At 46.3% G+C, this 20,620-nt stretch overlaps 1 protein-coding gene across 7 annotated transcripts in view; it reads right to left on the bottom strand.

Moving 5' to 3' along the window:
* The window catches only part of COL6A3 (collagen type VI alpha 3 chain), an 81,606-nt gene that overhangs the window by 43,234 nt on the left and 17,752 nt on the right, over positions 1-20,620 (bottom strand). For 2 of the 7 annotated variants that reach the window (XM_045066871.1, XM_004743675.3), the window contains 8 exons: positions 17,139-17,741; positions 12,823-13,407; positions 10,488-11,087; positions 8,400-8,972; positions 6,438-7,046; positions 3,950-4,555; positions 1,969-2,583; positions 475-1,074 (listed from right to left, as the gene is read on the bottom strand). In XM_045066871.1, the coding sequence (XP_044922806.1) occupies positions 475-1,074; positions 1,969-2,583; positions 3,950-4,555; positions 6,438-7,046; positions 8,400-8,972; positions 10,488-11,087; positions 12,823-13,407; positions 17,139-17,741 (4,791 nt within the window). The remainder of the gene's footprint in view (positions 1-474; positions 1,075-1,968; positions 2,584-3,949; positions 4,556-6,437; positions 7,047-8,399; positions 8,973-10,487; positions 11,088-12,822; positions 13,408-17,138; positions 17,742-20,620) is intronic. The other 5 variants (XM_004743674.3, XM_004743676.3, XM_004743677.3 and 2 more) reach the window with 5 other exon arrangements.

Genomic DNA, 20,620 nt, shown 5'->3' with positions numbered 1-20,620 from the left:
CTGACTCTTGGGAACTGAGAGTGTAGGCCATTTTAATAGGTTTGCTTTTCTGGGAAGTTAATCCATTTTGGCCTGCTCTCTAGTCAGTGTTTATGTGCATCCCCAGATTGTGCTTTAAGTTAAATGCACTTGAGAATTCAAATACTCTGATCTCAAATAGCTGATCTAATAAAACCTATAAACAGAAACAAGGATCAATCAGTCTGAATTATTTGGGGGGATCCAGGAACAGAGGGAAAAAGTAAATCTTGGGAGAACAACAAAATACAGACTTCCACCCTTACCTGAAAGATAACATATCCTTCTCAATAACAAGGACAGGTGGTTTCCAGGACCCAACCCACCCAGATATAGGAAAATGCCTGAAGCAGCCAAAGGCTCAAGGAAGCCATGGACTAGCACCACACACCTAAATAACAAGTCCTAAACATCCACATGACAGGATAAAAATGTGCACGTAAAGCAGATCGTTACCTTTGGAAATATCAGTCACACCCGGACATAAGGTTTCATGCATTGCGTCATGCAGGGTTTCCAGAACTTGCTCGCTCAATTCAGACAGCTCCTGGACGTTCCCCACTCGGAACCCGGTAGCACTGTTTGACGCTATTTTCCCAACCTCCTCTGAGTCGATGTTCTTCACCCCCACAGCAAACACTTTGACACCTTTCTGGGTGAGTGCCAGGCTGGCCTCCTGGGCATCCTCCACGGACTTTCCACCCGTGATCACAAAGGCGATCTGAGGGACCCTCTGATCCAGGCGGCTGCCTGCCTCCGGCACGAAGTGATTCACCCGCAGGTGCTCAATGCCCACCTTGGTGTTTGCGTGTCTCCCCCCTTTGTAGACCACTTTGTTGATGGCATCAATAATCTGCTCCTTGGTGGAAAAGTCCTTCAGGAAGAACTCATCAGTGGGGTCAGAGTTGTACTGGACCAGCCCAACTTGAATGGAGTCACCCCCCTCATACAAAGTGTCCACAATTTCAGACACAAAACGGAGCACTTCCTGGAAACTGTCCCTCCTGAAATTGATGGAGCCATCCAACAGGAACACAATGTCTGCTTTCTTTTTCTCTAAAAAGGATTGAAATGGAAATGAGGAGAAATCCAGTTTCCATATCCACACCAAATACACAATGTGCAAAGAAATTGGAATCAGACATTCCCGTAACATATTCACAGTGAACACCTTTGCTTTATTCCTTGACTCTATAGTTCCTAAATTCACACCCACCATGATGCTAAAAACAAGAAGATAAATGATAAATCATCTGAACGAAAAGATAGGAGACAGAAGGACTCAGGGACACTGAGAACTGATCCTGATTATCCCATGCAAAATGGTATCACGTCACAGATTCAGCGGTCCATAAACTCAGATGTTTTAGTAAATGCCACTAACCTCTTTCCTTCTGGCCAAAAATAAACAATGATGTCTGACAGGAGTTGAGGGAGATGAGCTAGAGGCAGATCCAAAAAGGGCTGGGAGAAGCAGGTTGGAAAATGGGAAGCAGACCCCATTCACCTTTGGAGAATTGCTTACCCACATGCTAAGAGCTTCATGGAAGCCTGCCGAAACCCAAAGGCATCTGGGGGTAATTTCCTAATTAAAATCAAGCTATCAAGACTGGAGTAAAAGAGGGGCATGGATTAGCTAACCTCCAAGGTTTCATCCTATTCTGAGAGCCAATGAATCTATGGCTAATCCTCAATGCTCCTTCGCAGAACCTTTCCATGGCACTGGGAGTAACCTCAGAGAAGCCTCACGGAGGAATCCTTAACCATGCTTCTTAGGCTATGTTTCCTTCTACAGTTTCAACTGAATCATTTGTCCAGTATTTAGTTTCTAATTTTATGTGCAGCAACAACCCTAACAGATGAAAATTATTAAAATAAATGCTGATGATATTTTTCAATTAAAAGATAACTGATGACGTGCTCTGTAGTTACAGGTCCCACGGGTCATACCTGGCCGTGAGGGAGAAGGTACGTCCACTCCTGGAGGTGCAGGCGTGACCCCAGAGGGTCCAAAGGCATGCATGACCCTGTCTTCTATGCTGGGGAGCTCTTTGAACTCTCGCACCGTGAAGATCAGCCTAGGGTCGTTGGTGATGGTCTGTAGCTCTGTTCTGTCGATATTTCGGTCTCCTACTCCTAAACTCACAATCCCTGAGGAGCTAATCACCTGTGAAAATCTGGAAATATCATCCTGGGATTTTCCACCCAAAAAGAGAACCAGGTGTTGGGGCACCCCGTCTTCTATCCGGCTCCCAGCAGACTTAACAAAGAGGTTTCTTGCCACAAATTCCAGAGCTTTGCCAGTGTTCAGTGGGGACCCCCCTTTGAACCTCAGGCGACGTACAGCATCGAGCACAGCGGCCTGGGATTTATGGGTCTTCAGGAAGAATTCTGGGAAGACTTCATTGCTGAATTGTACAACCCCGATCCTCACTTTATTCGGGCCAATGTTGAGTCTGCGAACGATCTTGATAACAAAGTCCCGAATATGTGCAACGTCATCAGGCTTGATGCTGTCAGAACTATCAATTAGGAAGACAATGTCCGCAGCATCGCTCTCCGTAGCTGTGAGCAGAAAGAAAAGAAGAGGAAAATTCAGTACACGACTGGTTGTTTCTCTGGTTTTGTTTCCACTTGCGTTTCTGAACTTTGCCTTCCATTGCACATTATTAATTACCTTTATAATTATAAGCTGAGGTACATGTGCTTATATCTTGAGCTTTTTAAAAATTAATCACTAAAATTTGGGCCTTTTCCACCAAAACAGTTTCTGGTTTTTGAATTATTCAAGGTTCTCCAAAACGTTCTACATTTACTTTATTTTGATTTTGGCTTTGCAGTCTGGGTTACAACTCGTTTTTAAAAAGTGTAAACAGCATTTAGAAACAGGACTATCAGATTCTACAGAATTATGAGCTGTTAACTACAGAAGGGATCAAAATCACCCCGAGCAACATCTTTGGTGTACAAGGAGAGAGAGACAACTGATATCAAAGGGCCTCTCTGTCCAAGACCACCACTCACATAGGGACACCTGGAGAATGCCAATGCTCTCCCAGTGTGCCACAACAGCTCCCCATGGGACTGACTCAGGGGATTTCCTCCTGCCTAGCATTTACACAATTTTTTTGTCTTCATTGTTATTGTCCCTATTTTCTTTATATGAATCAATCCATTTTTAACTACAAAACTAATCAACAAGTCCTGGGAAAAATGAACCATGTTTTCCTCTTAGTTAGAGATCTAGGTCCTTCTTGGTTGTCATTTTATTGAGCTGCTCATACATTGCCACTCAACAAATTTAGCCTCTTTGCCTCATGAATCCCTCGGCTACTTATAATAGAAACACAGCACAACAAAAGCTGAGCAAGTCATGGAATTGAGCCATTAATATTAAGAAAGAGAAAAGCTGGACCAGTACACACATCCAGGTCTTGGGTTCTCCTGTAGAATACAAAAGATTTCACAGGACATCAACACCAGAACCATACATGCATACACAGTGACAAAAAGAAAACAAAAATAACCAAACACCTGCCATCCTGGCTAATAGGAATGACTGCTGCTTCTTTACCAATTACAGCTTTAGCCATAGGATGTAGAAAGATACCTAATCACAGAATTACTTTCACTGCTTGACAATAGCTGATCCAGGCCAAATTGCCATTTCCTTCAGCCTTCCGCAAAACTGCCTACCACAAACTCAAATCCTATCCTAAGTCCATTCTAATGCCCTCTTACTGAGATGCTCCATGGTTCCCCACCATGTGCATCTTCCCTCCTTTCAACAAGCGATAGATATAACTAGTTCAATGTCAGGTGTCCCTTTATTTTATTTTAACTATCATGAGTTCCATGAACCTCTGAATTTGTTATATTTTTATATCGAAAGAAAAATACTCAGAGAACAACAACAGATAGCCCATCTTACCTGGAGAAGGATAGCGAGTGCTAGCCAGGATCCTCTGTATCTGTTCTGAAGTTAGGGTTGTGATGGGGGTCAGCAGTTTCTGCTCTAGGCTGGGCAGTTCCCGGAATGTGCTCACTGAGAACACATATTCAGGACTCAGGGAGATCTTCACCAACTCTTCCTGGTCTGCATTCCTTGCAACGGTAAATGGTGCCACACCAGACTGCTTGAGCTCGGCTGCAGAATCGTCTACCTCGTCATCAGACTTCCCAGATGAAATGAGGACCAGGTACTGAGGGACACCCTCTTCAATCCGGCTTCCCAGGGGCCTCTTGAAGATATTCCTTGACACGTACTCCAGGGCACTCCCAATGTTGATTTGCCTCCCACCTTTGGGCCTCAGCCGCCTCACTGCATTCTGTACTTCATCCTTACTGGAATGGGCATTCAGCAGGAATTCCACCCTGGGGTCCTCGCTGAACTGGATGACTGCCACCCGAGTCGTGTCAAAGCCCACGTCCAGGTAGTCAACCAGTCTCTCGATGAGGGTGCGGATGTACTGAAATTCAGGACCAGCACTTTGGGACCCATCAATGAGAAAGACCACATCCTTCTTGTTTCCAACACCTGTGAATCACATGTTATCAGGGGCTTCACCTTTGCAGGCACCAAATTCTTAGTGTTAATGAAACACCTCCCGGTTTGTCATGGAATCACCACCCAACAGGCAAGGTATCTTCATTCTGACTATTCTAGTTAAAATAAAGATCAGGGTGAGTTCAGGGGGGATTTGTAAAGATTTAGATAACTCTTTTAAAAGGAGATTGAGACACTGCTGGAGGAGGAATTAGGCATCAAGAGACAGTCTTTAAGAAAGAAGAAAAAGTGAAGTCTTTATCCAGAAGGGAATCATCCTTCCCATCCTTGGTGGAGAAGCAATGAGGCAGGAGAGAGAATGGTGGATGGTGCCCTTGAGTAGATGAGAGGGGCAGATGCCCAGGAGGCAGGGACAGCTCACCTGGGAACAGGTGGGGCTGACATATAGACAGCAGTGCTGGAAAGAGGGGAAAGTGTAGAGGTAGGAGGATAGGAAGAAGGCAAAGGTAGAAAATAGTCATTTTGAAGAGTGGGAGAGCAAATATGCTGTAGAAATATATGCTCGTATTTAAAGTAAAGAAGTCACATGTACACTATGACAAGATTTCCAAAGTGCATTCTTTTTTTTTTTAAGATTTTATTTATTTATTTGACAGAGAGAGATCACAAGCAGGCAGAGAGGCAGGCAGAAAGAGAAAGAAGGAAGCAGGCTCCCGGCTGAGCAGAGAGCCCGATGCGGGGCTCGATCCCAGGACCCTGCGATCATGACCTGAGCCAAAGGCAGCGGCTTAACCCACTGAGCCACCCAGGCGCCCCCAAAGTGCATTCTTGAGAACCCTGGTACCCAGGGTGAACCATATAGAAGGACCATGCAGTCACATACATTTTGGAAATGAGGCATTCTCTTTCTGAATTGGAGAAATGCAATATACATCAACTGGGGCGAGTGGGACACTGTTTCCCAGATTTATTTCACCACAAACCCTTTAGAACATTCCACAGACGCCTGTGAGGCATACTGTACTCTGTTCTGGACACCAGCAAAGAAAAGCCCTTCTCAACTGCACCATATCGGTCGTCCTCACCTCCTTCAGTCACCCAAAGGACACCATATCCAGCATCTGACTGTTGTCTCCCTTGTTTCTACTTTTCCCTTCCTTTTGTTCCCCTCTGCCTTTCCTTTCCCCCCCACTCAGAGGACACTCTGCAGAAGGTAAGTCACTGCTGCCTCCTCAGTACCGAGACCCTCTCTAACAAGTGCCCAGTGCAGGCAGGTCCTCGGTGGGGGCTGTGAGGGGGAATATATCTCATCCCTCTTCATTCTCAGTGGCCAAGCTCACACTGATTTCTAGCTTATTATAACCAGCCCTACAAACTCAGAATAGGAAAGATGAAATAGAATGGACTGCAGCTATAAGAGCAAGGTGCACTCCTGCCAATTAAGACATTTACTTCTCAACATCAGCCACATTTAAGAACAGCCATCACACTTCGGTTCTGGGAATACCAATATTTCAGAGACTGTGCCCCAGCTTGAGGGACCCTGTGGTCATGTCCCCTCCCTGATCACAGAAGGCTGTCAGGGACAGCTCAGAACTGATATTGAGCTGGTGTCATCAATGAGATGGCCCCATCCCTCCCGATATTATGCAGAAGCCTCTACGTAGACTTAGGGGTCGGCACTCTTCAAAACTTTGCGTTGACCCAAAACGTGAATTGTAGCATGTCCCCAAACCCCCTCCCACTTCTGGCCACTGAGAGCAAAGGCATATGGCCCCTAATTCTTCATGAAAGGCCAGCTTTCACCCAATATGGCAGAAAAAAAACAACAGAGGACACCTCAAAGCCCATAGTCCAAACAAGTAGCCCCAGCGGTTTCTAAGAATAATGACCCAAGGAATGCCTTCCTTACCCGGGCTCGTTGGGGGGAGCAAAACTGGCTGCAACCTCCTTAGTTCTTCTCGGTTGAGCTGGATGACTTTGTTGGAGATCACGGGCTGGATGGTCCCCAGCTGCCGGAAGGTAGGAATGGCCACGGCAAAGTCAGGGACGAAGGAGATGGTCTGCATCTCCGTGATGTCAGCATTCCCAATGCCGATGCCGATAGGCACTGCCCCTCCCCTCTTCAGGACAACCGAGGGACCCCTCACGTCATCCCCAGACCTGTCTGCCGTGAGGACAATCAGGAGCTGAGGTACACCTTCTGCTATCCTGCTTCCAGCCGAGCTAATCAGGATATTCCTCAGGACGAAGTCCAGGGCAGCCCCAGTGTTGGGGGTCGGCCCTCCCAGTAGGTTCAGCCTGCGTACAGCACTGACCACACTCTGCTGATCCATGTAGGAATTCAAGTAGAACTCGGGTCTGGTCCGGTCACTGTACTGCACCACGGCCACACGAACCCGGTCAGGGCCCACATCCAGGCTCTCCACCACTTTCTGGACAAATTCTTTCAACAGAGGGAAGCCGCTCCTGACACCCTCAGAGCCATCAATCAGAAATACCACATCCTTTTCACCTGAAACTGGGAGGGAGACAGCCTCAATGACACAAGGGAACAAAAGGGACCATCTGCTATGGGTCATGATTGGGTTGAATAATGGCCCCACATGGCTATCCAATTCAGAATCCTTGGACCTTACAGAGGGTACTTTGCAGGTACAATAACATGAAGTGTTTGGGGGATGAGGAAATTATCCTGGATTGTCCAAGTAGATTCAGTATAATCAATCAGGTAACCTTCTAAGAGAGAGATAAGGTGATGAGCGTTTAAGGAGAAGCTCTAGGGGAGGAAGCAGAAACCAGAGAAGACAGAAGAGGCTCTGCTTCTGCTTTGCAGATGCAGGTAGGGGCCCCAAGCCAAGGAGTATGGGTTGCATAAGGCCAGGGAACGCACAAGCCATGAGAAGAACCTCCACAAGGAAAGCAATCTGGTTGACACCTTGCTTTTAGCCCAGTGAAATTGATTTTGGATTGTTCACCTCTAAAACTGGAATACAATGAATCCATTTTCTTTTAAGCCACTAAGTTTATGGTAATTTGCTACTGCAGAAATCAAAAATGAATAGAGCAATATAGAGAGATGATAGGTAGGTAGGTAGATGATAGCCCTTTATTTTAGAACTTCCTGATGCTTGAGCAGCGTTGTCAGTTTTCAAAGGTATACTCAGGAAACAGTGTTGGTGGAGAGACAGGATGGCAAATCCCACGTAACCATAAGCACATTACATAGATGGGAGCTCTCAAATGATTTGCTGCAAGTCACAGTAGATCAATGGGGAAAAATGGAAACCAGATGTCAGGCTTATAGTTCAAAACCAGCAGTGTATGTCTGAAGAGTTCAATGCAAAAGTATTAAATTATCAGTTTTCAATAAAAAGATTTATACTTGAAATTAATTACTCTTTTCACTGCATTTTTATCAACAAATGGAAAGCAGTTAAACACAAAGTCATGGTAACACAGATCAGCAGTTGGAAATTCCAGTGCTGCGTTTACAGTGGAAATTTACCCACCACTCATCACACCTTATATTCTTGATGAATGAGTTGTGGATGAATTACAGCAGAGTGAGACCGACTTAAAGTAAGACATTGGAGGACTACGAATCTGTAGACTGTTTTAGCTATAACGCATCCGTGGTATGTGGTTTCTATTAGGCATAGTGTAAAAACAGTGTTTGTAAAAGGGTTCCTAACTCTTAATATGTCTAAATCTTTATCATCTAATTATGAAATATTCTAATGTTACCCTGATTCTCCTCATTTGCCCTGAGAGCGGTTAGACAATAAAGTGGGAGAAGAAAGAGCCAGGAGCCTACTGTCCTCATGCATTGCAGAACTGGGTTGTGGAAGCAAGCGGAATGTCTGTGCCATACCTGGTGCCGGTGCCCCATTGTGCACCGATTTTAAGAGGCTGACGATCTGAGATTGAAGCTCTCCAATCTTGGGAAGCGATTCAGCGGCCAGAATGAAGACAGGGGAAGGCACCATCAGCTCCAGCTCAGCAGGATCTGCGTTCTTGGCCTGCAGTACAAAAGTCACCACCCCGCTCTGCTTCAGGTTGAGTGCAGAGGTGTCCAGACGATCTGATGACCTTCCCGCAACCAGCAGCACCAGGAACTGAAGCACTCCATCCTCTATCCGGCTTCCTGCAGACTTCACAAAAATGTACCTCTGTGCGTAGTCCAGTGCGTAGCCCAGATTGAGGGCTTTGCCGGTCTTGATCTTCATTCTCTTGACAAGACTCAGGATTTCGGGTTTATTCTGGTGCTCATCAAAACGGGACTCCACCCTGACATCATCACTGTACTGAGCCACTGCAATCCGGGTCCCCTCCGGTTTCACATCAAGCTCATCAATAACCTTGTAGAGAAAGTCGCGGACGGCAGGGAACTGGCCCGCGAGATTGGCTGAGCCATCGAAGAGGAATAGAATGTCTCGCTTGCTTTCTACAACAGAAGCAGGTTGGGACAGAGTGAGGGAGGAGAACATAACCAGCATGGACATGACTTCAGCCCAGCACCTCTAACATTTGGTCATGAGAGATCACACAATCATCTGATGATCACTATACCAGCAAGGAAGGAGAAAACCCACTGTCAAAACCTGAAGCATGGGGTGCCTGGGTGGCTCAGTACGTTAAGCCTCTGCCTTTGGCTCAGATCATGATCTCAGAGTCCTGGGATGGAGCCCCACATTGGGCTCTCAGCTCAGCAGGGAGCCTGCTTCCCTCTCTCTCTCTGCCTTCTGCTCTGCCTACTTGTGATCTCTCTCTCTCTTTATCTCTCTCTGTCAAATAAATAAATAATTAAAAATCTTAAAAAAAAAAAAAAACCTGAAGCACAACTGTAGTTAAAATGTCCCATTTCAAAGCAGTGCCTGTTTTCAAAGGACTTGAACTGGATGGGTCTACTCAACCCAGTATCATGCTTCTTCAACAAAGCAAGACAACGGGAGCCCCAGAGGGTCCTATTCTTGCATCAGGAGGTCATCACTCTAGCAGAAGAGTGTTTTCCAACTGTTATAAATTAAACTACTTAAAATGTGGTCCTGGTCATCCTTTTACTTAAAAATTGACCCGTCTCTAGCAACAAAGGCTGACATGGGTTAACCACCCAAGGAGAACTGAGTTGACACATATCTGCTCTAACTGGATTATCTTTTCCTAACTTTGAGGTTATGGGCTAGGACCCCAAAGAGTGCCCATCATTACTCTGGGTCACCCTGTCCACCAGTGCATTCCAATCTGTAGTACTTAGCCAACAGAAAACAGGGAAGACAGCCCATAGGGGTCTACAACATGTCACGTGAGCATTATTTTCAGCTCAAAGAATTCTCAGCGGTATTTTGATTAGGTTTCAGTAGTCTCAGTCTTGCTCCCCATTTGTGTGATCTCAGCAAGCTGGTAGAGCCAATGTGTTGGAATCTCACCACCGTACTAATTTGCAGTGACAGCAATAGTCCAGACTTCCTTTGGAAATCATTCTGTCATCACATCAAGATGCAGCCCTTGTTGGGCTTCTCAAAAAAAGTAAATAATTTTCTACCTTCGGCAAATTTTGAATATTTTTTTAAATCATATAAATAAAATAATTGCCATTTTTAAATGACCCTGATGCATTCTCCCGTATGAAAGGGATGCCATCCCTCTCCCTCTCACTTCTATCCTGATCTGTGCTCCAGAACATTCTCAGGCACTGGGACAAAAAAAAGGGGGGTGGTGGTAAGATGGGAGGAATGGCAGCTGGATGTCCTAGACTTTCTTTTGTGAACAAACACCCTTTAGACAGAGGATCTAAACTTGCTGGCATGGTGTTTCAAGCCCCCATCCAAAACACTTGGACCACAGATATCCAGTCTTCGTTCTATAGCTCCGCAGGCTCTCGAGCTCAGGCTGGGCCACCTGTCCTCCCCTGCGGGGAGGTGTTGAGGGAAGGGAGCCCCGCGCAGTCGGGGAGCTTTACCTGGCTGGGCGAGCGGCACCTCCTCCACCCCTCCACTAACATAAGTGGTCAGGGGCTGAATCAGCTGCTGAGGCAAAGCCGGCAGGGAGCTGAAATCATCCATGAGATACACCAGGCTGGGGTTAAAAGCCATCTGCTCAAGTTCTGCCTTATTCGCCCGGCCAGCCCCCACACAGAAGGTGAGGACCCCTGCACGCGCTAAAGCATTGGCAGCGGGCAAGTAGGTGTCCTCAGACTGCCCGGCTGTAAGCAGGAGCAAGAGCTGCGGCACGTGTTCACGGATCCTGCTGCCGCCAGCTTCGGTGAAGTGGTGGGCGTGCACGTAGCTCAGGGCCAAGCCCGTGTTCAGGCCTGACCCCCCCTTGAGCTGCAGCTGCCTCACATGGGCCAGCAAATCTGACTTGGCCTGGTATGTGTTTAAAGAGAACTCCGTTACTGGAGTGTCACTAAATTGCACTAAACCGACACGAATATTGTCGCCTCCGACATCAAGGCTGTTAACTATGTTCGTGACAAAGTCCCGCACATAAGGGAAATTGGCCTTTCCGACGTTGAGCGATCCATCCAAAAGAAAGATGATATCCCTTTTGTTTACGTGAACTGCAGTGAAGCACAGAAAACAGAGTGAGACATACACAACCGCCAGGGGCACTCCATGTGTGCCCACACCATGGGCACACATGCCAACATTTAGAACACACAGACAGTCGGTGAGGCAAAGCGTGTCCGGCTCGTCAAATATGGCAGAAGGCAGCATATTTTCCTTTCGTGGTGGCTGGGGTGTGTGAGGTGTATCAGTAGCCAAGTTGACGACACCAAATTGGCTTGTGGAGAGACAGAGCGCCAAAGGGAGAGTTTGCAACCAACAAAAATGATCAGAATCCTTGAAGCAGAACCTTTCTTCCCTGGAAGGGAATTGACCAGCATGCCCTGCATTTCCACCTCACTCGGGTTTAGGACTGTGGTCTCAGCCAGGCTTACATGGGGAACACCCGGTCCCCTAGGGTTCCCCTCTACACATTTGCAGAGAGAGCTCCACTTACAGATAGGTTAGAAGTATTAGCCCAAGTCACCTGAGAAGACGAGTTCCTGAAGGCTAGGGAAAAAAATAATAAAACTGTGCTGTTCTCCTCTTGAAGTATTCTTAGGATGACCCCTTTGTCATTCTTTCTTGGTTCCCTTCTGCTGGGAGTCACGGCATTGCCTGGCAATAATCCCATGGGGTGCCCTTGGGAATTCCTCCAGAGGGAGAAAATAGGATCATGGAAACATGTTAGGATGCAAAAAAGACTATTTGGCATGCTTGGCTGAAGATAAGCAAATGAAGATTCAAAAGAACAGTTCCCAAATTACAGAATTTGTAGCAGCACGCTTAGGAATACATGCCTTTAAAAAAAAAAAAAAACTCTTCCATCTCTTCCCTGGTGTCTCACTAAAATTTCAACCTGACAACTAATTTTTTCCTGTGTGTATTAAATGGCTTTGGCTCTGAGAGTGTGGACTGGAAGCCTGAAGGAAGGAAGAGAGAGAGACTTTCAGAAGAGCAAAGAGCCTGAGGAGAAAGCAAGCATCATGCAATATATGGGTCATGCATCTGACAGTCTTCCAGTGGTGAAGTTGTGAGGCAGAAAAGCTTGCTCCCGTGATATTCATCTTCGTTAAGGACGGCGAACTGCACCCAACCAGTGTGTGAGCTCACAGACTATTACTGTGTCTTTGAAAATAACTTTTCACTGATAATCCTATTAAATGATTTTAGAAACCACTAGGCTTTTATCTTCATGCCCATTCATGGACTGAAGGGAAATCCCTCAGAGAAAGGAGAGAGGGTTAACCTTGTGCCCTGCTGGGGGCTGGGCCACTGAGTGGGGACTGTGAGCTCAGGAAAGCAAGAGCCAAACCACATCTTGGTGGTGGCAGAAGCAGGCTGGACAGGAGTCACCAGTTGAGACAGATCCTGGGATCTGACAAGAGGTAACAACTCCAAGTGACCTCCTAAGCCAGAAGCTAGAAGGACAGTTGGCCCCCGGCCCTACAGTTTCCGTCATATGATTTCTGTTTGATGACACATAAAGTCATACAATTCTTATATGATGACATTTTAGGACCTACAATTGTATCCTATGGCATTCAAGTCACACAATCCCCAACTCAGGGTAAAAAGAAGCCTGAAATAAATCTTGGTTATGGCTCTTGTTTCCATCATTTAAGACCTGTCTCTCAGCTGAGCACAAATCAAATTTGGTTGGTTGGTTGGTTGGTTGGTTGGTTGGTTTCTCAAAGGCTCTGCCTGCAGACCCACCCTGCCGTGAGTCTGACTTCCTCCCCACCATACCTTCAGAGGTTCCAGAGAGGGTCCTGAGAGGCGCCAGCAAGCCAGGCAGCACGCCCTGCAAAGGGGCAGCTCGGAACTCAGCAGGGATGAACACCAGGGAGGAATCAAAAGCAATCTCTTCCAGCTCAGCCTGATCCGCCGCCTTGTTCCCAATGGCAAAGGACATGATGCTGCTTTTCTTCAGCTCCTGGGCAGGCTGACTGATTTCATCTAGGGACTTACCGCCTGTAATCAGCACCAGAAGCTTAGGGACCCCCTCGGCGGCCCGGTAGCCAGCCGAACTAGTGAACAGGTTGTTGCGAACAAAGTCCAGAGCGGAGCCCGTGTACAGGACCGAGCCTTCCATGGGTTTCATTCTCCGCACGGCGGTAATGACTTCCCTTTTATTGGGGTAGCTATTGAAATAAAACTCTGGCCTCACAGTGTCGGCATACTGAGCCACTGCCACTTGGATAAGATCCTGTCCGATTTCCAGCCTCTGGATGACTTTGGCAATGAAGTCGCGGATTGCATTGAAGTTGGCCAGTCCCAGTGCGGATGAGCCATCCACCAGGAAAACTATGTCTCTCTTGTTGACTTCAATGACTGTAGGTAGCAACATTATAAGGTGAGTAGAATGGCCTTATCTATCACATGCAACTATGACTCTCTAGACAACTAACTCGACTCGGAGGGTACTCCCGTTTGCTCTGGCCAGTGTGAAGTCAGTGGGAGCCCCAGGAGAATCTGTCAGAACACACACATTACTGTCAGCTGCATCCTCCCTCTGGGGTGGCAGGTTGGCCTAATACCCCATCCCCACCCACTCCTAGAACTTTTTACAAAATCGTTGCACAAAAACAAATTAAGTTTTAGTCACCACCTGCTTAGCACATCATCAGTAAAAAAAGCCAGGAAGCTCTTTTCTGCCAAAAGTCTGTAGGTTAGATTTGAGAGCCCAGAATGAAGCCGCAGCTTAATAGAGTAAAGGAGCATCAGTGCCTACTGAGGGGGTCCTTTGTTTCACCACCGTGACATCACGATCATCTACCATCAAGGTGACAGAGCGTAAACATCCCATTCCCTTCCACTCTATTCTCCATGCCTGAGTTTTTCAGGCAAAGGAAAACCAAGCACTTGACATCATAAAACTTATGGAAAAGAAATCGATGTCAAAGTCAGCAAGTGGCACAGAAGGGTGTCCAAGTGAGAGACCTGTGTTGGTAAGGGGCTGAGTTTCGTGTTAGGACTGTGAAAAACTGCAGAGCAAAAGCATTTGGGTGAGGTCTCCGCCTCGCAACTATAAACTTGGGTCTGCCTGCCGCAGGGACACACAGCAGCCAGGCTGAGCCATAGGCACAAAGAATCAGGTCAGGCACTACACCCAATCCAGACACTTGCTGGGGCTTCCAAGACTTAGAAGGACGTGGGTTATATGTCTTGACATTTGACTCTATTATTATCCGTCCAAACTCTCCTCTTTCAGGGAGAACACGTAAATGCACACATGGACACAAAACACTCAGGGACAAGCATGCAGGGACCATTGCGTTGGCCGTGGCTTGTGGGGTAGACGATGAGTCCCAAGTCCTTAAATGATTCACAGAGATGTGCAGACATGTGGAATTCTCATTAAGTGTGTGTGTGTGTGTGTGTGTGTGTGCACGTGTGTGTGTGTAAGACCATGAGTGTGGCACAGCCCTGCCTCCTCCTCCCTGCTGCACACACACAGAAGATAGATGTAAGTACCTGTGTACAGAGTGTTAACCACACGTGTGCATTCCATGAACACACGGGGAGTGAGCCTGCTCAGATGCATGCACTCACACACACACTCGTCTCTCACCTCTGACGTAGAAGTTGACCCCAAGACCATAAATGCAGAGTTTCCTGCATTCCCTGTAGGTACATACATGTATGTATATAACACATAGCATAGATGAATAGAAAGACAGATCAGCTCTCATCCCAGATCACCAGGCTGACTCCCTCCGCTGGCTGAGTGGCAGGTCCCCTCCCCCTCCAGTAAGTGACATCTCCTTCCTGACTTGTGATGACAACCCGAACACAGCTATCTTCTGCTGGGACTGGGTTTGAAATACCCTTGCTGGGAGATGAACCTAAGGTCCTGCTAATCAGCAGGCTTCTGCCCGCACCTCCTACAGTGACTGCCACCAGCCCACCCCCAGGTTGCCACACATCCCCCCAGACCTCAGGAGCCCACGACTGGGCTGGCTTCCCTGGTAGTGCCCCAATGCTGTCAGCAAATGTCCAGATCCCTCCTGTCACTTCTCTGAGCTGTCTTATCTCCACCCAACTCTGCCCGCCCTCAGCGACTCAGGACCCTAGCCCGCAGTAAGGCCTGTCCTCCCACGCCGCCCCCCACCCCCACCCTGCAACTGTATCTTGTGCCCCACCTGCCCTTACTGTTTCTGGAGATTGCCACCCACCCCACCTCAGCCTGGCCTCTGCCTGTTGCTCATGCATGCTCCACCTGCCTCCGCCATGCCAGGCCCCAGATCTGCTCACCCTGCTCCACAGCCCACCTGCGAGGTCAACTACACCAGCTCACGATGACCAGTGCTCTCCTGGAAGCCTTCCTCTCCCAACCTCTGGAAGGACCACTTTCATTCTCTGCTCTAGGCTCTAATCTGGCCCACACCCACGCCTCATCTCACCGCACAGATCCCTGAGAAAACAGAGCCACTGGAGGGGGGTCCCTAAGCTCCAACCTTCCATGGATTAAGTGAGCTCCAGTCCCACTACCTTCCAACGGTTCTGGAAAGAGGACATGCTCCTTGGTGTTGCAGGGAAATGCACCTGGAGCATTGTCCCTCCACTGTCCCCTTTCTATCCTGCAGCTTCTCTAACCCGCAATCCCTGGCCATCCCATCTGAAGCTCTCTCCCCCTTTTCTTCCCCCTCACAGCCCCAGGCTGCCCTCATCTACCTTCTCACACTTGGAATACTATCCTGGAACGGGTCAGTGGCCACGTCTCTCTTGTCCACCACCACTGTGTTTCTGGTGCCCAGCTCACACCAGAGAGCCAAGGATCTTTGTTGAATATTCACAAAGTAGTCACAAAGATGCTGTCTGTGAGTGAGGAGCTAACCCCCTAGCTTAGGAGAACTGAAATGAGAGCAGTGTGCTGCTTGTGAAGAAGAAAAACATGAAGCTTCTCCTGGAACATAAATGTCTTCATCCATAGCTCCCTGGCCATAAATTCAATAAACAAATATAAAACTCAATAAACCTCCCAGGGAGGTTCTGCAGCCTGTCCAGAATCACACAGCTGGTTACCATAAGACCCAGGACCAAAGGCCAGTTCTCCCAGCTACAGCTGTGGTGTTTCCTCAATGTGGACAAGACCTATGGAAACCATCTGTTTGTTTCCAAAAGTGTGCAAATCTAGAGAAACCTCCAATCAGAGGGATGTCTAGAAACATTAAGGGGATTTTCAGGATGAAATTGGGCATCAACTCTGGTTTTCCCTACCCAGTAGTTTTGCAGAATACCACGGGTGATCTCTGGCAGATAGATGAGATCACCAGCTAAAGGAAGTCGGTACTAGAGGATCTGCCTGAAACTTCTCTGCCACAGCCTCGCACAGCTGTACTCTTTACATTTGAAAACACATTCTCACCTCCCACATTTGTTACATGTGTATGTGTTAGGTAATGGGATTGGTTTCATGTTCAGAAATGTTTCTGGCTGGGGTCTTATGCCAAAGGCCCCCCATTTGAAGGTATGTCATGATTTTGCACTCCAAAGAACCAGTCAGAAATTGGACAAGCCCAGGCAAACAGCATCTCCTGAATATCCCACCAAGGGATCTGTGTTGTTGCTTACCTTCAGAAGAGAGGTCCTCGATACCCACCACAGAGAGGACCCTGTGGATCATCCCACACCTACCTACGAGCACACCTCTTAACATGCCGACTTCGAGGCAATGCCATTGTCCGAGACCAGTTTTCTCAGAATTGTCATGAGCCCCTGAGATCCATTTTTCAGATGACTGGATTGTAAGTAAACAGTACAATGATGCTCGACAGCCTCAGAGTAACAGCTCTCTAGAATTCACCTTCAAAGCACACTTCCTTGACAATGCGTATGTCAACACGAGCTCCTCGCTCACCCCCAGATCTCGTGGTTTTTTCCCACACTGCAGCAATCACAGACATCACATCCAAGAGGCAGCACATGGCAGAAGGACTCTGCTGTGGGTACTTACAGATTCTCCTGAGGTGAATCATTCCATAGGAGCCTGCCTTGCTTCTACGAAAACCAACACACAAAACCCCCCATTGCCCCACGGATGGCGAGAAGAGCATACGTACCTTCTGTGACAATGGTTGGCGGTTGTAAGACAATGTGCCTTTGGGCCACGCCAACAATGTACGGCAGTAATTGCTCCTGGAGGTCCCCAAAGCTACGGAATTCCGGGACAGTAAACACCAAGTTGTCATTGGTAGCTATGTGCTGAAGCTCGGCCCTGGAGGCGGCCTGGGCTCCGAGGCCAAACGAGAACACGCTAGCCTGCTTCAGTGCTACCACCCCGTCGCGGATCTCGTCACTAGAAGGCCCAGAACTTATGAGGACCAGCACCTGGGGAACCCCTTCCTCCACTCGGCTGCCCCCTGCCCGGGTGAAGTGGTTCTCCACCACGAAATCAAGGGCAAGGCCGACATTGGCCAGCTCCCCGCCAGTGAACGCAAGAGCTTTCACTGCGTCCAGAACCTGGGCCTTGGTGGAGTAGGTGTCCAAGGAGAACACGGTTCTGGGCTCATCGCTATACTGGACCACCCCCACTCGGATCTGCTGAGCTCCGACTGAGAGTCTCTCAAGGAGATTTACAAGGAAGTTGCGAATGACTGCAAAATGGACACTTCCGGTGTTGTTTGATCCGTCAATAAGGAAAATAATGTCAGCAGAGTCTTGTGCTTTAAAAGAGAGAAATGCAAAAATGTGAAAGCGTTAGAACAAGTGACCACATGCATCGTTCAGTGTTCTGACATGTTTCTTTGGAAACCAATAAGAAACACGAAATATGGACACACAAAACACATGTTGATTAAGGAATGTGAAATTCTGTTTCAGTTCTGCATTCTGAATGGATAAGAGGCAACTTCTTAAGAACTATGGTTAAAAATGGGACATTTATACCAAATTTGCATTTGCACCAACTCTGCAGTTACACTTCAAAACATCATATTCATTTGTCTGAGAAATCATGGGTATATATTCTAGAAACTTCTACAGAATTTGGAGGGAGATGTTGTTGCATGGAATTGTGCATTACCATACCCACAGGAGAAGATAAGGGAGTGCGTGCTGTTAACAGAAGTCCAAACATGATTTCTAAGTTTTGGACATTTCTTTTATAATCCCCAAGCGATCTTAGGAAATTTCTTCATCCAAATCCACAGCTAGGAAACAGAATCTCAAATTCAGGGTTTGGTGACTTAGCATCCCAGCATGTTAGACAATTCTTTGAGCAATAGTTTCTTCTCTTTTCTATAAAAACCAAAATGGCGCAGGTACGTGACTCTATAAATTTGAAAGGAAGAACTCAAGCTACTCTTAGAGTTCTCATCTTAAAAACACTCTTACAGATGTTTGTTTTGATCTTTTCTTTTTTTAATAACCTATTCTATTTAAATACAATTAGTTAACATCTAGTATATCATTAGTTTCAGATGTAGAGTCCAGTAAATTGTCAGTTGTACGTAACACCCAGTGCTCTTTGTATCAAGGTCTTTTCCTTTTTCATATGACATTTAGTTGCATGGAACTCACATGTGGGCCTGGGATTAGGTTAGATGTCTTGTTCGTGTGTTTTTGCTATTGCCTCTATATTCAATCACATAATGCAGAACAATGTTAAGCAGAGTGATATGAAACCAGTCATGACATAATTATCCAACCTTATTTTTATGACATCCTACACTGACTGCCTAGTGAGACCATGAGCCTCTAATAAACCCTGAATCAGAATTAGCTATGGGGTTATACAGATGGACATAAAAATGGAGACCTAGGCCTCTCTTCTCTCCATAATGGCAAGTTACACACTCCTATCCCATTAGAGAGAATGGGGATTTTACAAGGCCAATCAATAATTTGGAGGCCTGAGCAGAATATTTCAAACGTTTGGCTAGAACATTTATATCAGACTGATTCAAAATTAGTGGAAAAGCCAAATTAGTCTGGTAAATGTTTTTTAATAAGTGCATGTCAGGAACAGGAAAGGATTCTTTGGGAGCATATGTGATATTTATATTCTGAGATTTTAGGAGGCTGTATTTAGGATATAATCACAACACTATGACTAGTCATTCTGGCTTTTTTAACAACAGTGAATATTTTATGTTTAAAATGAAAATTTCCTTAGGCCAGCAAAATTGCTTTCATTTTCACTATAGAAATAGGATACAAATCCAATCTCATAAAATGGAAGAATTTTGCTATAGAACAATTATGTTCTTCCCCAAATTCCCTCACAGTGTATGCCAAGCCAGGGATTGCTAGAATCAAAACAGCTTATTCTTCCCTCCCTTCCACAAAATCCTTGACATTTTTGCAAATGAATTCCTTGCATAGGGGAAGATATTAACTTGTAACTATGAGCTCTAATGAGAGGAATAATTTACTACAGTATTTTTGACACAGTAATTTTAATTTGCTTCTCATATTTTTAATAAACATCACACCCAAGTATTAAATGAGAGTGGGGCTTTGCTAAGAACGCCAAAGCATTTGCTACTCTTTAGCCGAAACCTAAGATTCCTGAGGGATCTCTGGGAGGATGCAGGGCCTCAGAAATGGCCCACAGCATCACTAGAGCCAGACGCTCTGTCCATCACACCACCATATTCCTCAACATTTCCCAGGCCTGAATCAACGCCCCAGAAAGATGATGGAAGATTGGCCACTGACTCCACATGCCAGGTCATTTAAAAGAAGGATTAGCTGTGAGCCTAGGGTCAAGAAGAGAAAAACAACACCTAAAACACAAAATGGCACATTCTTTATTTGTTTACTACTTTTTAATTAATTTATCGCATTATTATTTTGTGGTTGCAATTTCAGGAGTACATAAAGAAGAGAAGCCCTGTGGGAGAATCCTTAAACTTTTCTCTTCCTAAAGGCCGGATGGCAGCAGGTCATAGAAACATGTTGGATAATTTGTCATCACTGAAAAAACAACATTGTCCTCTGATGCACACAATGATGGAACGAACAAGGGCATGCTGTGTTATCCAGGAGAACCAAAGCCTCAGACGAGCACAAGAGCTATGGGTTTTTGTATACAACAAGCCATACCAATGACCAATACCAACTCTTAAGGATAACCCAGTGTAATAAACTTAAAAATAGGAGGTTGCCTGGTTCTCTGCTTTAACAGCTTGTGTATCATACCCTCTCTGGCATTTTCTACAGAGACATTTCACAATGTCCATGGAAACATCAGGCTCCTTTAACACTGCTGGAAACACTCTTTCCCTGAGCACATTTGTGTGGGCTCAGTGCCTTCCTGAGCTCGTGGGATGCTTCCTCTTTTTAAGAAAAGTAAAAAAGATCACATACATATTTCCTATGTAAATCTGAAAAATTGTAGTTGGACTTTGTGAGTGCTTTAAAACGATATCTGGCAAAGAAAAGAAGGCTGACACTGAAATCCTTGCTGAATACAGACCACTTATCGGTTTTGCTTCAGTGCAGACCTTTTGTATCTTAGTGAAATTCCTTCACAAAAGAATGACAAAGAGATTTTTAAAAACGCAACCTTCAGAGACCGATGACTTGAGCAGAGTTCATT

This window comes from Mustela putorius, unplaced genomic scaffold, assembly GCF_011764305.1.
Source record: "Mustela putorius furo isolate JIRA1106 unplaced genomic scaffold, ASM1176430v1.1 tig00003869_pilon_pilon_pilon, whole genome shotgun sequence".
In the NCBI taxonomy this organism is placed as follows: domain Eukaryota; kingdom Metazoa; phylum Chordata; class Mammalia; order Carnivora; family Mustelidae; genus Mustela; species Mustela putorius.
This window is presented reverse-complemented; position numbering and strand designations above follow the sequence as displayed.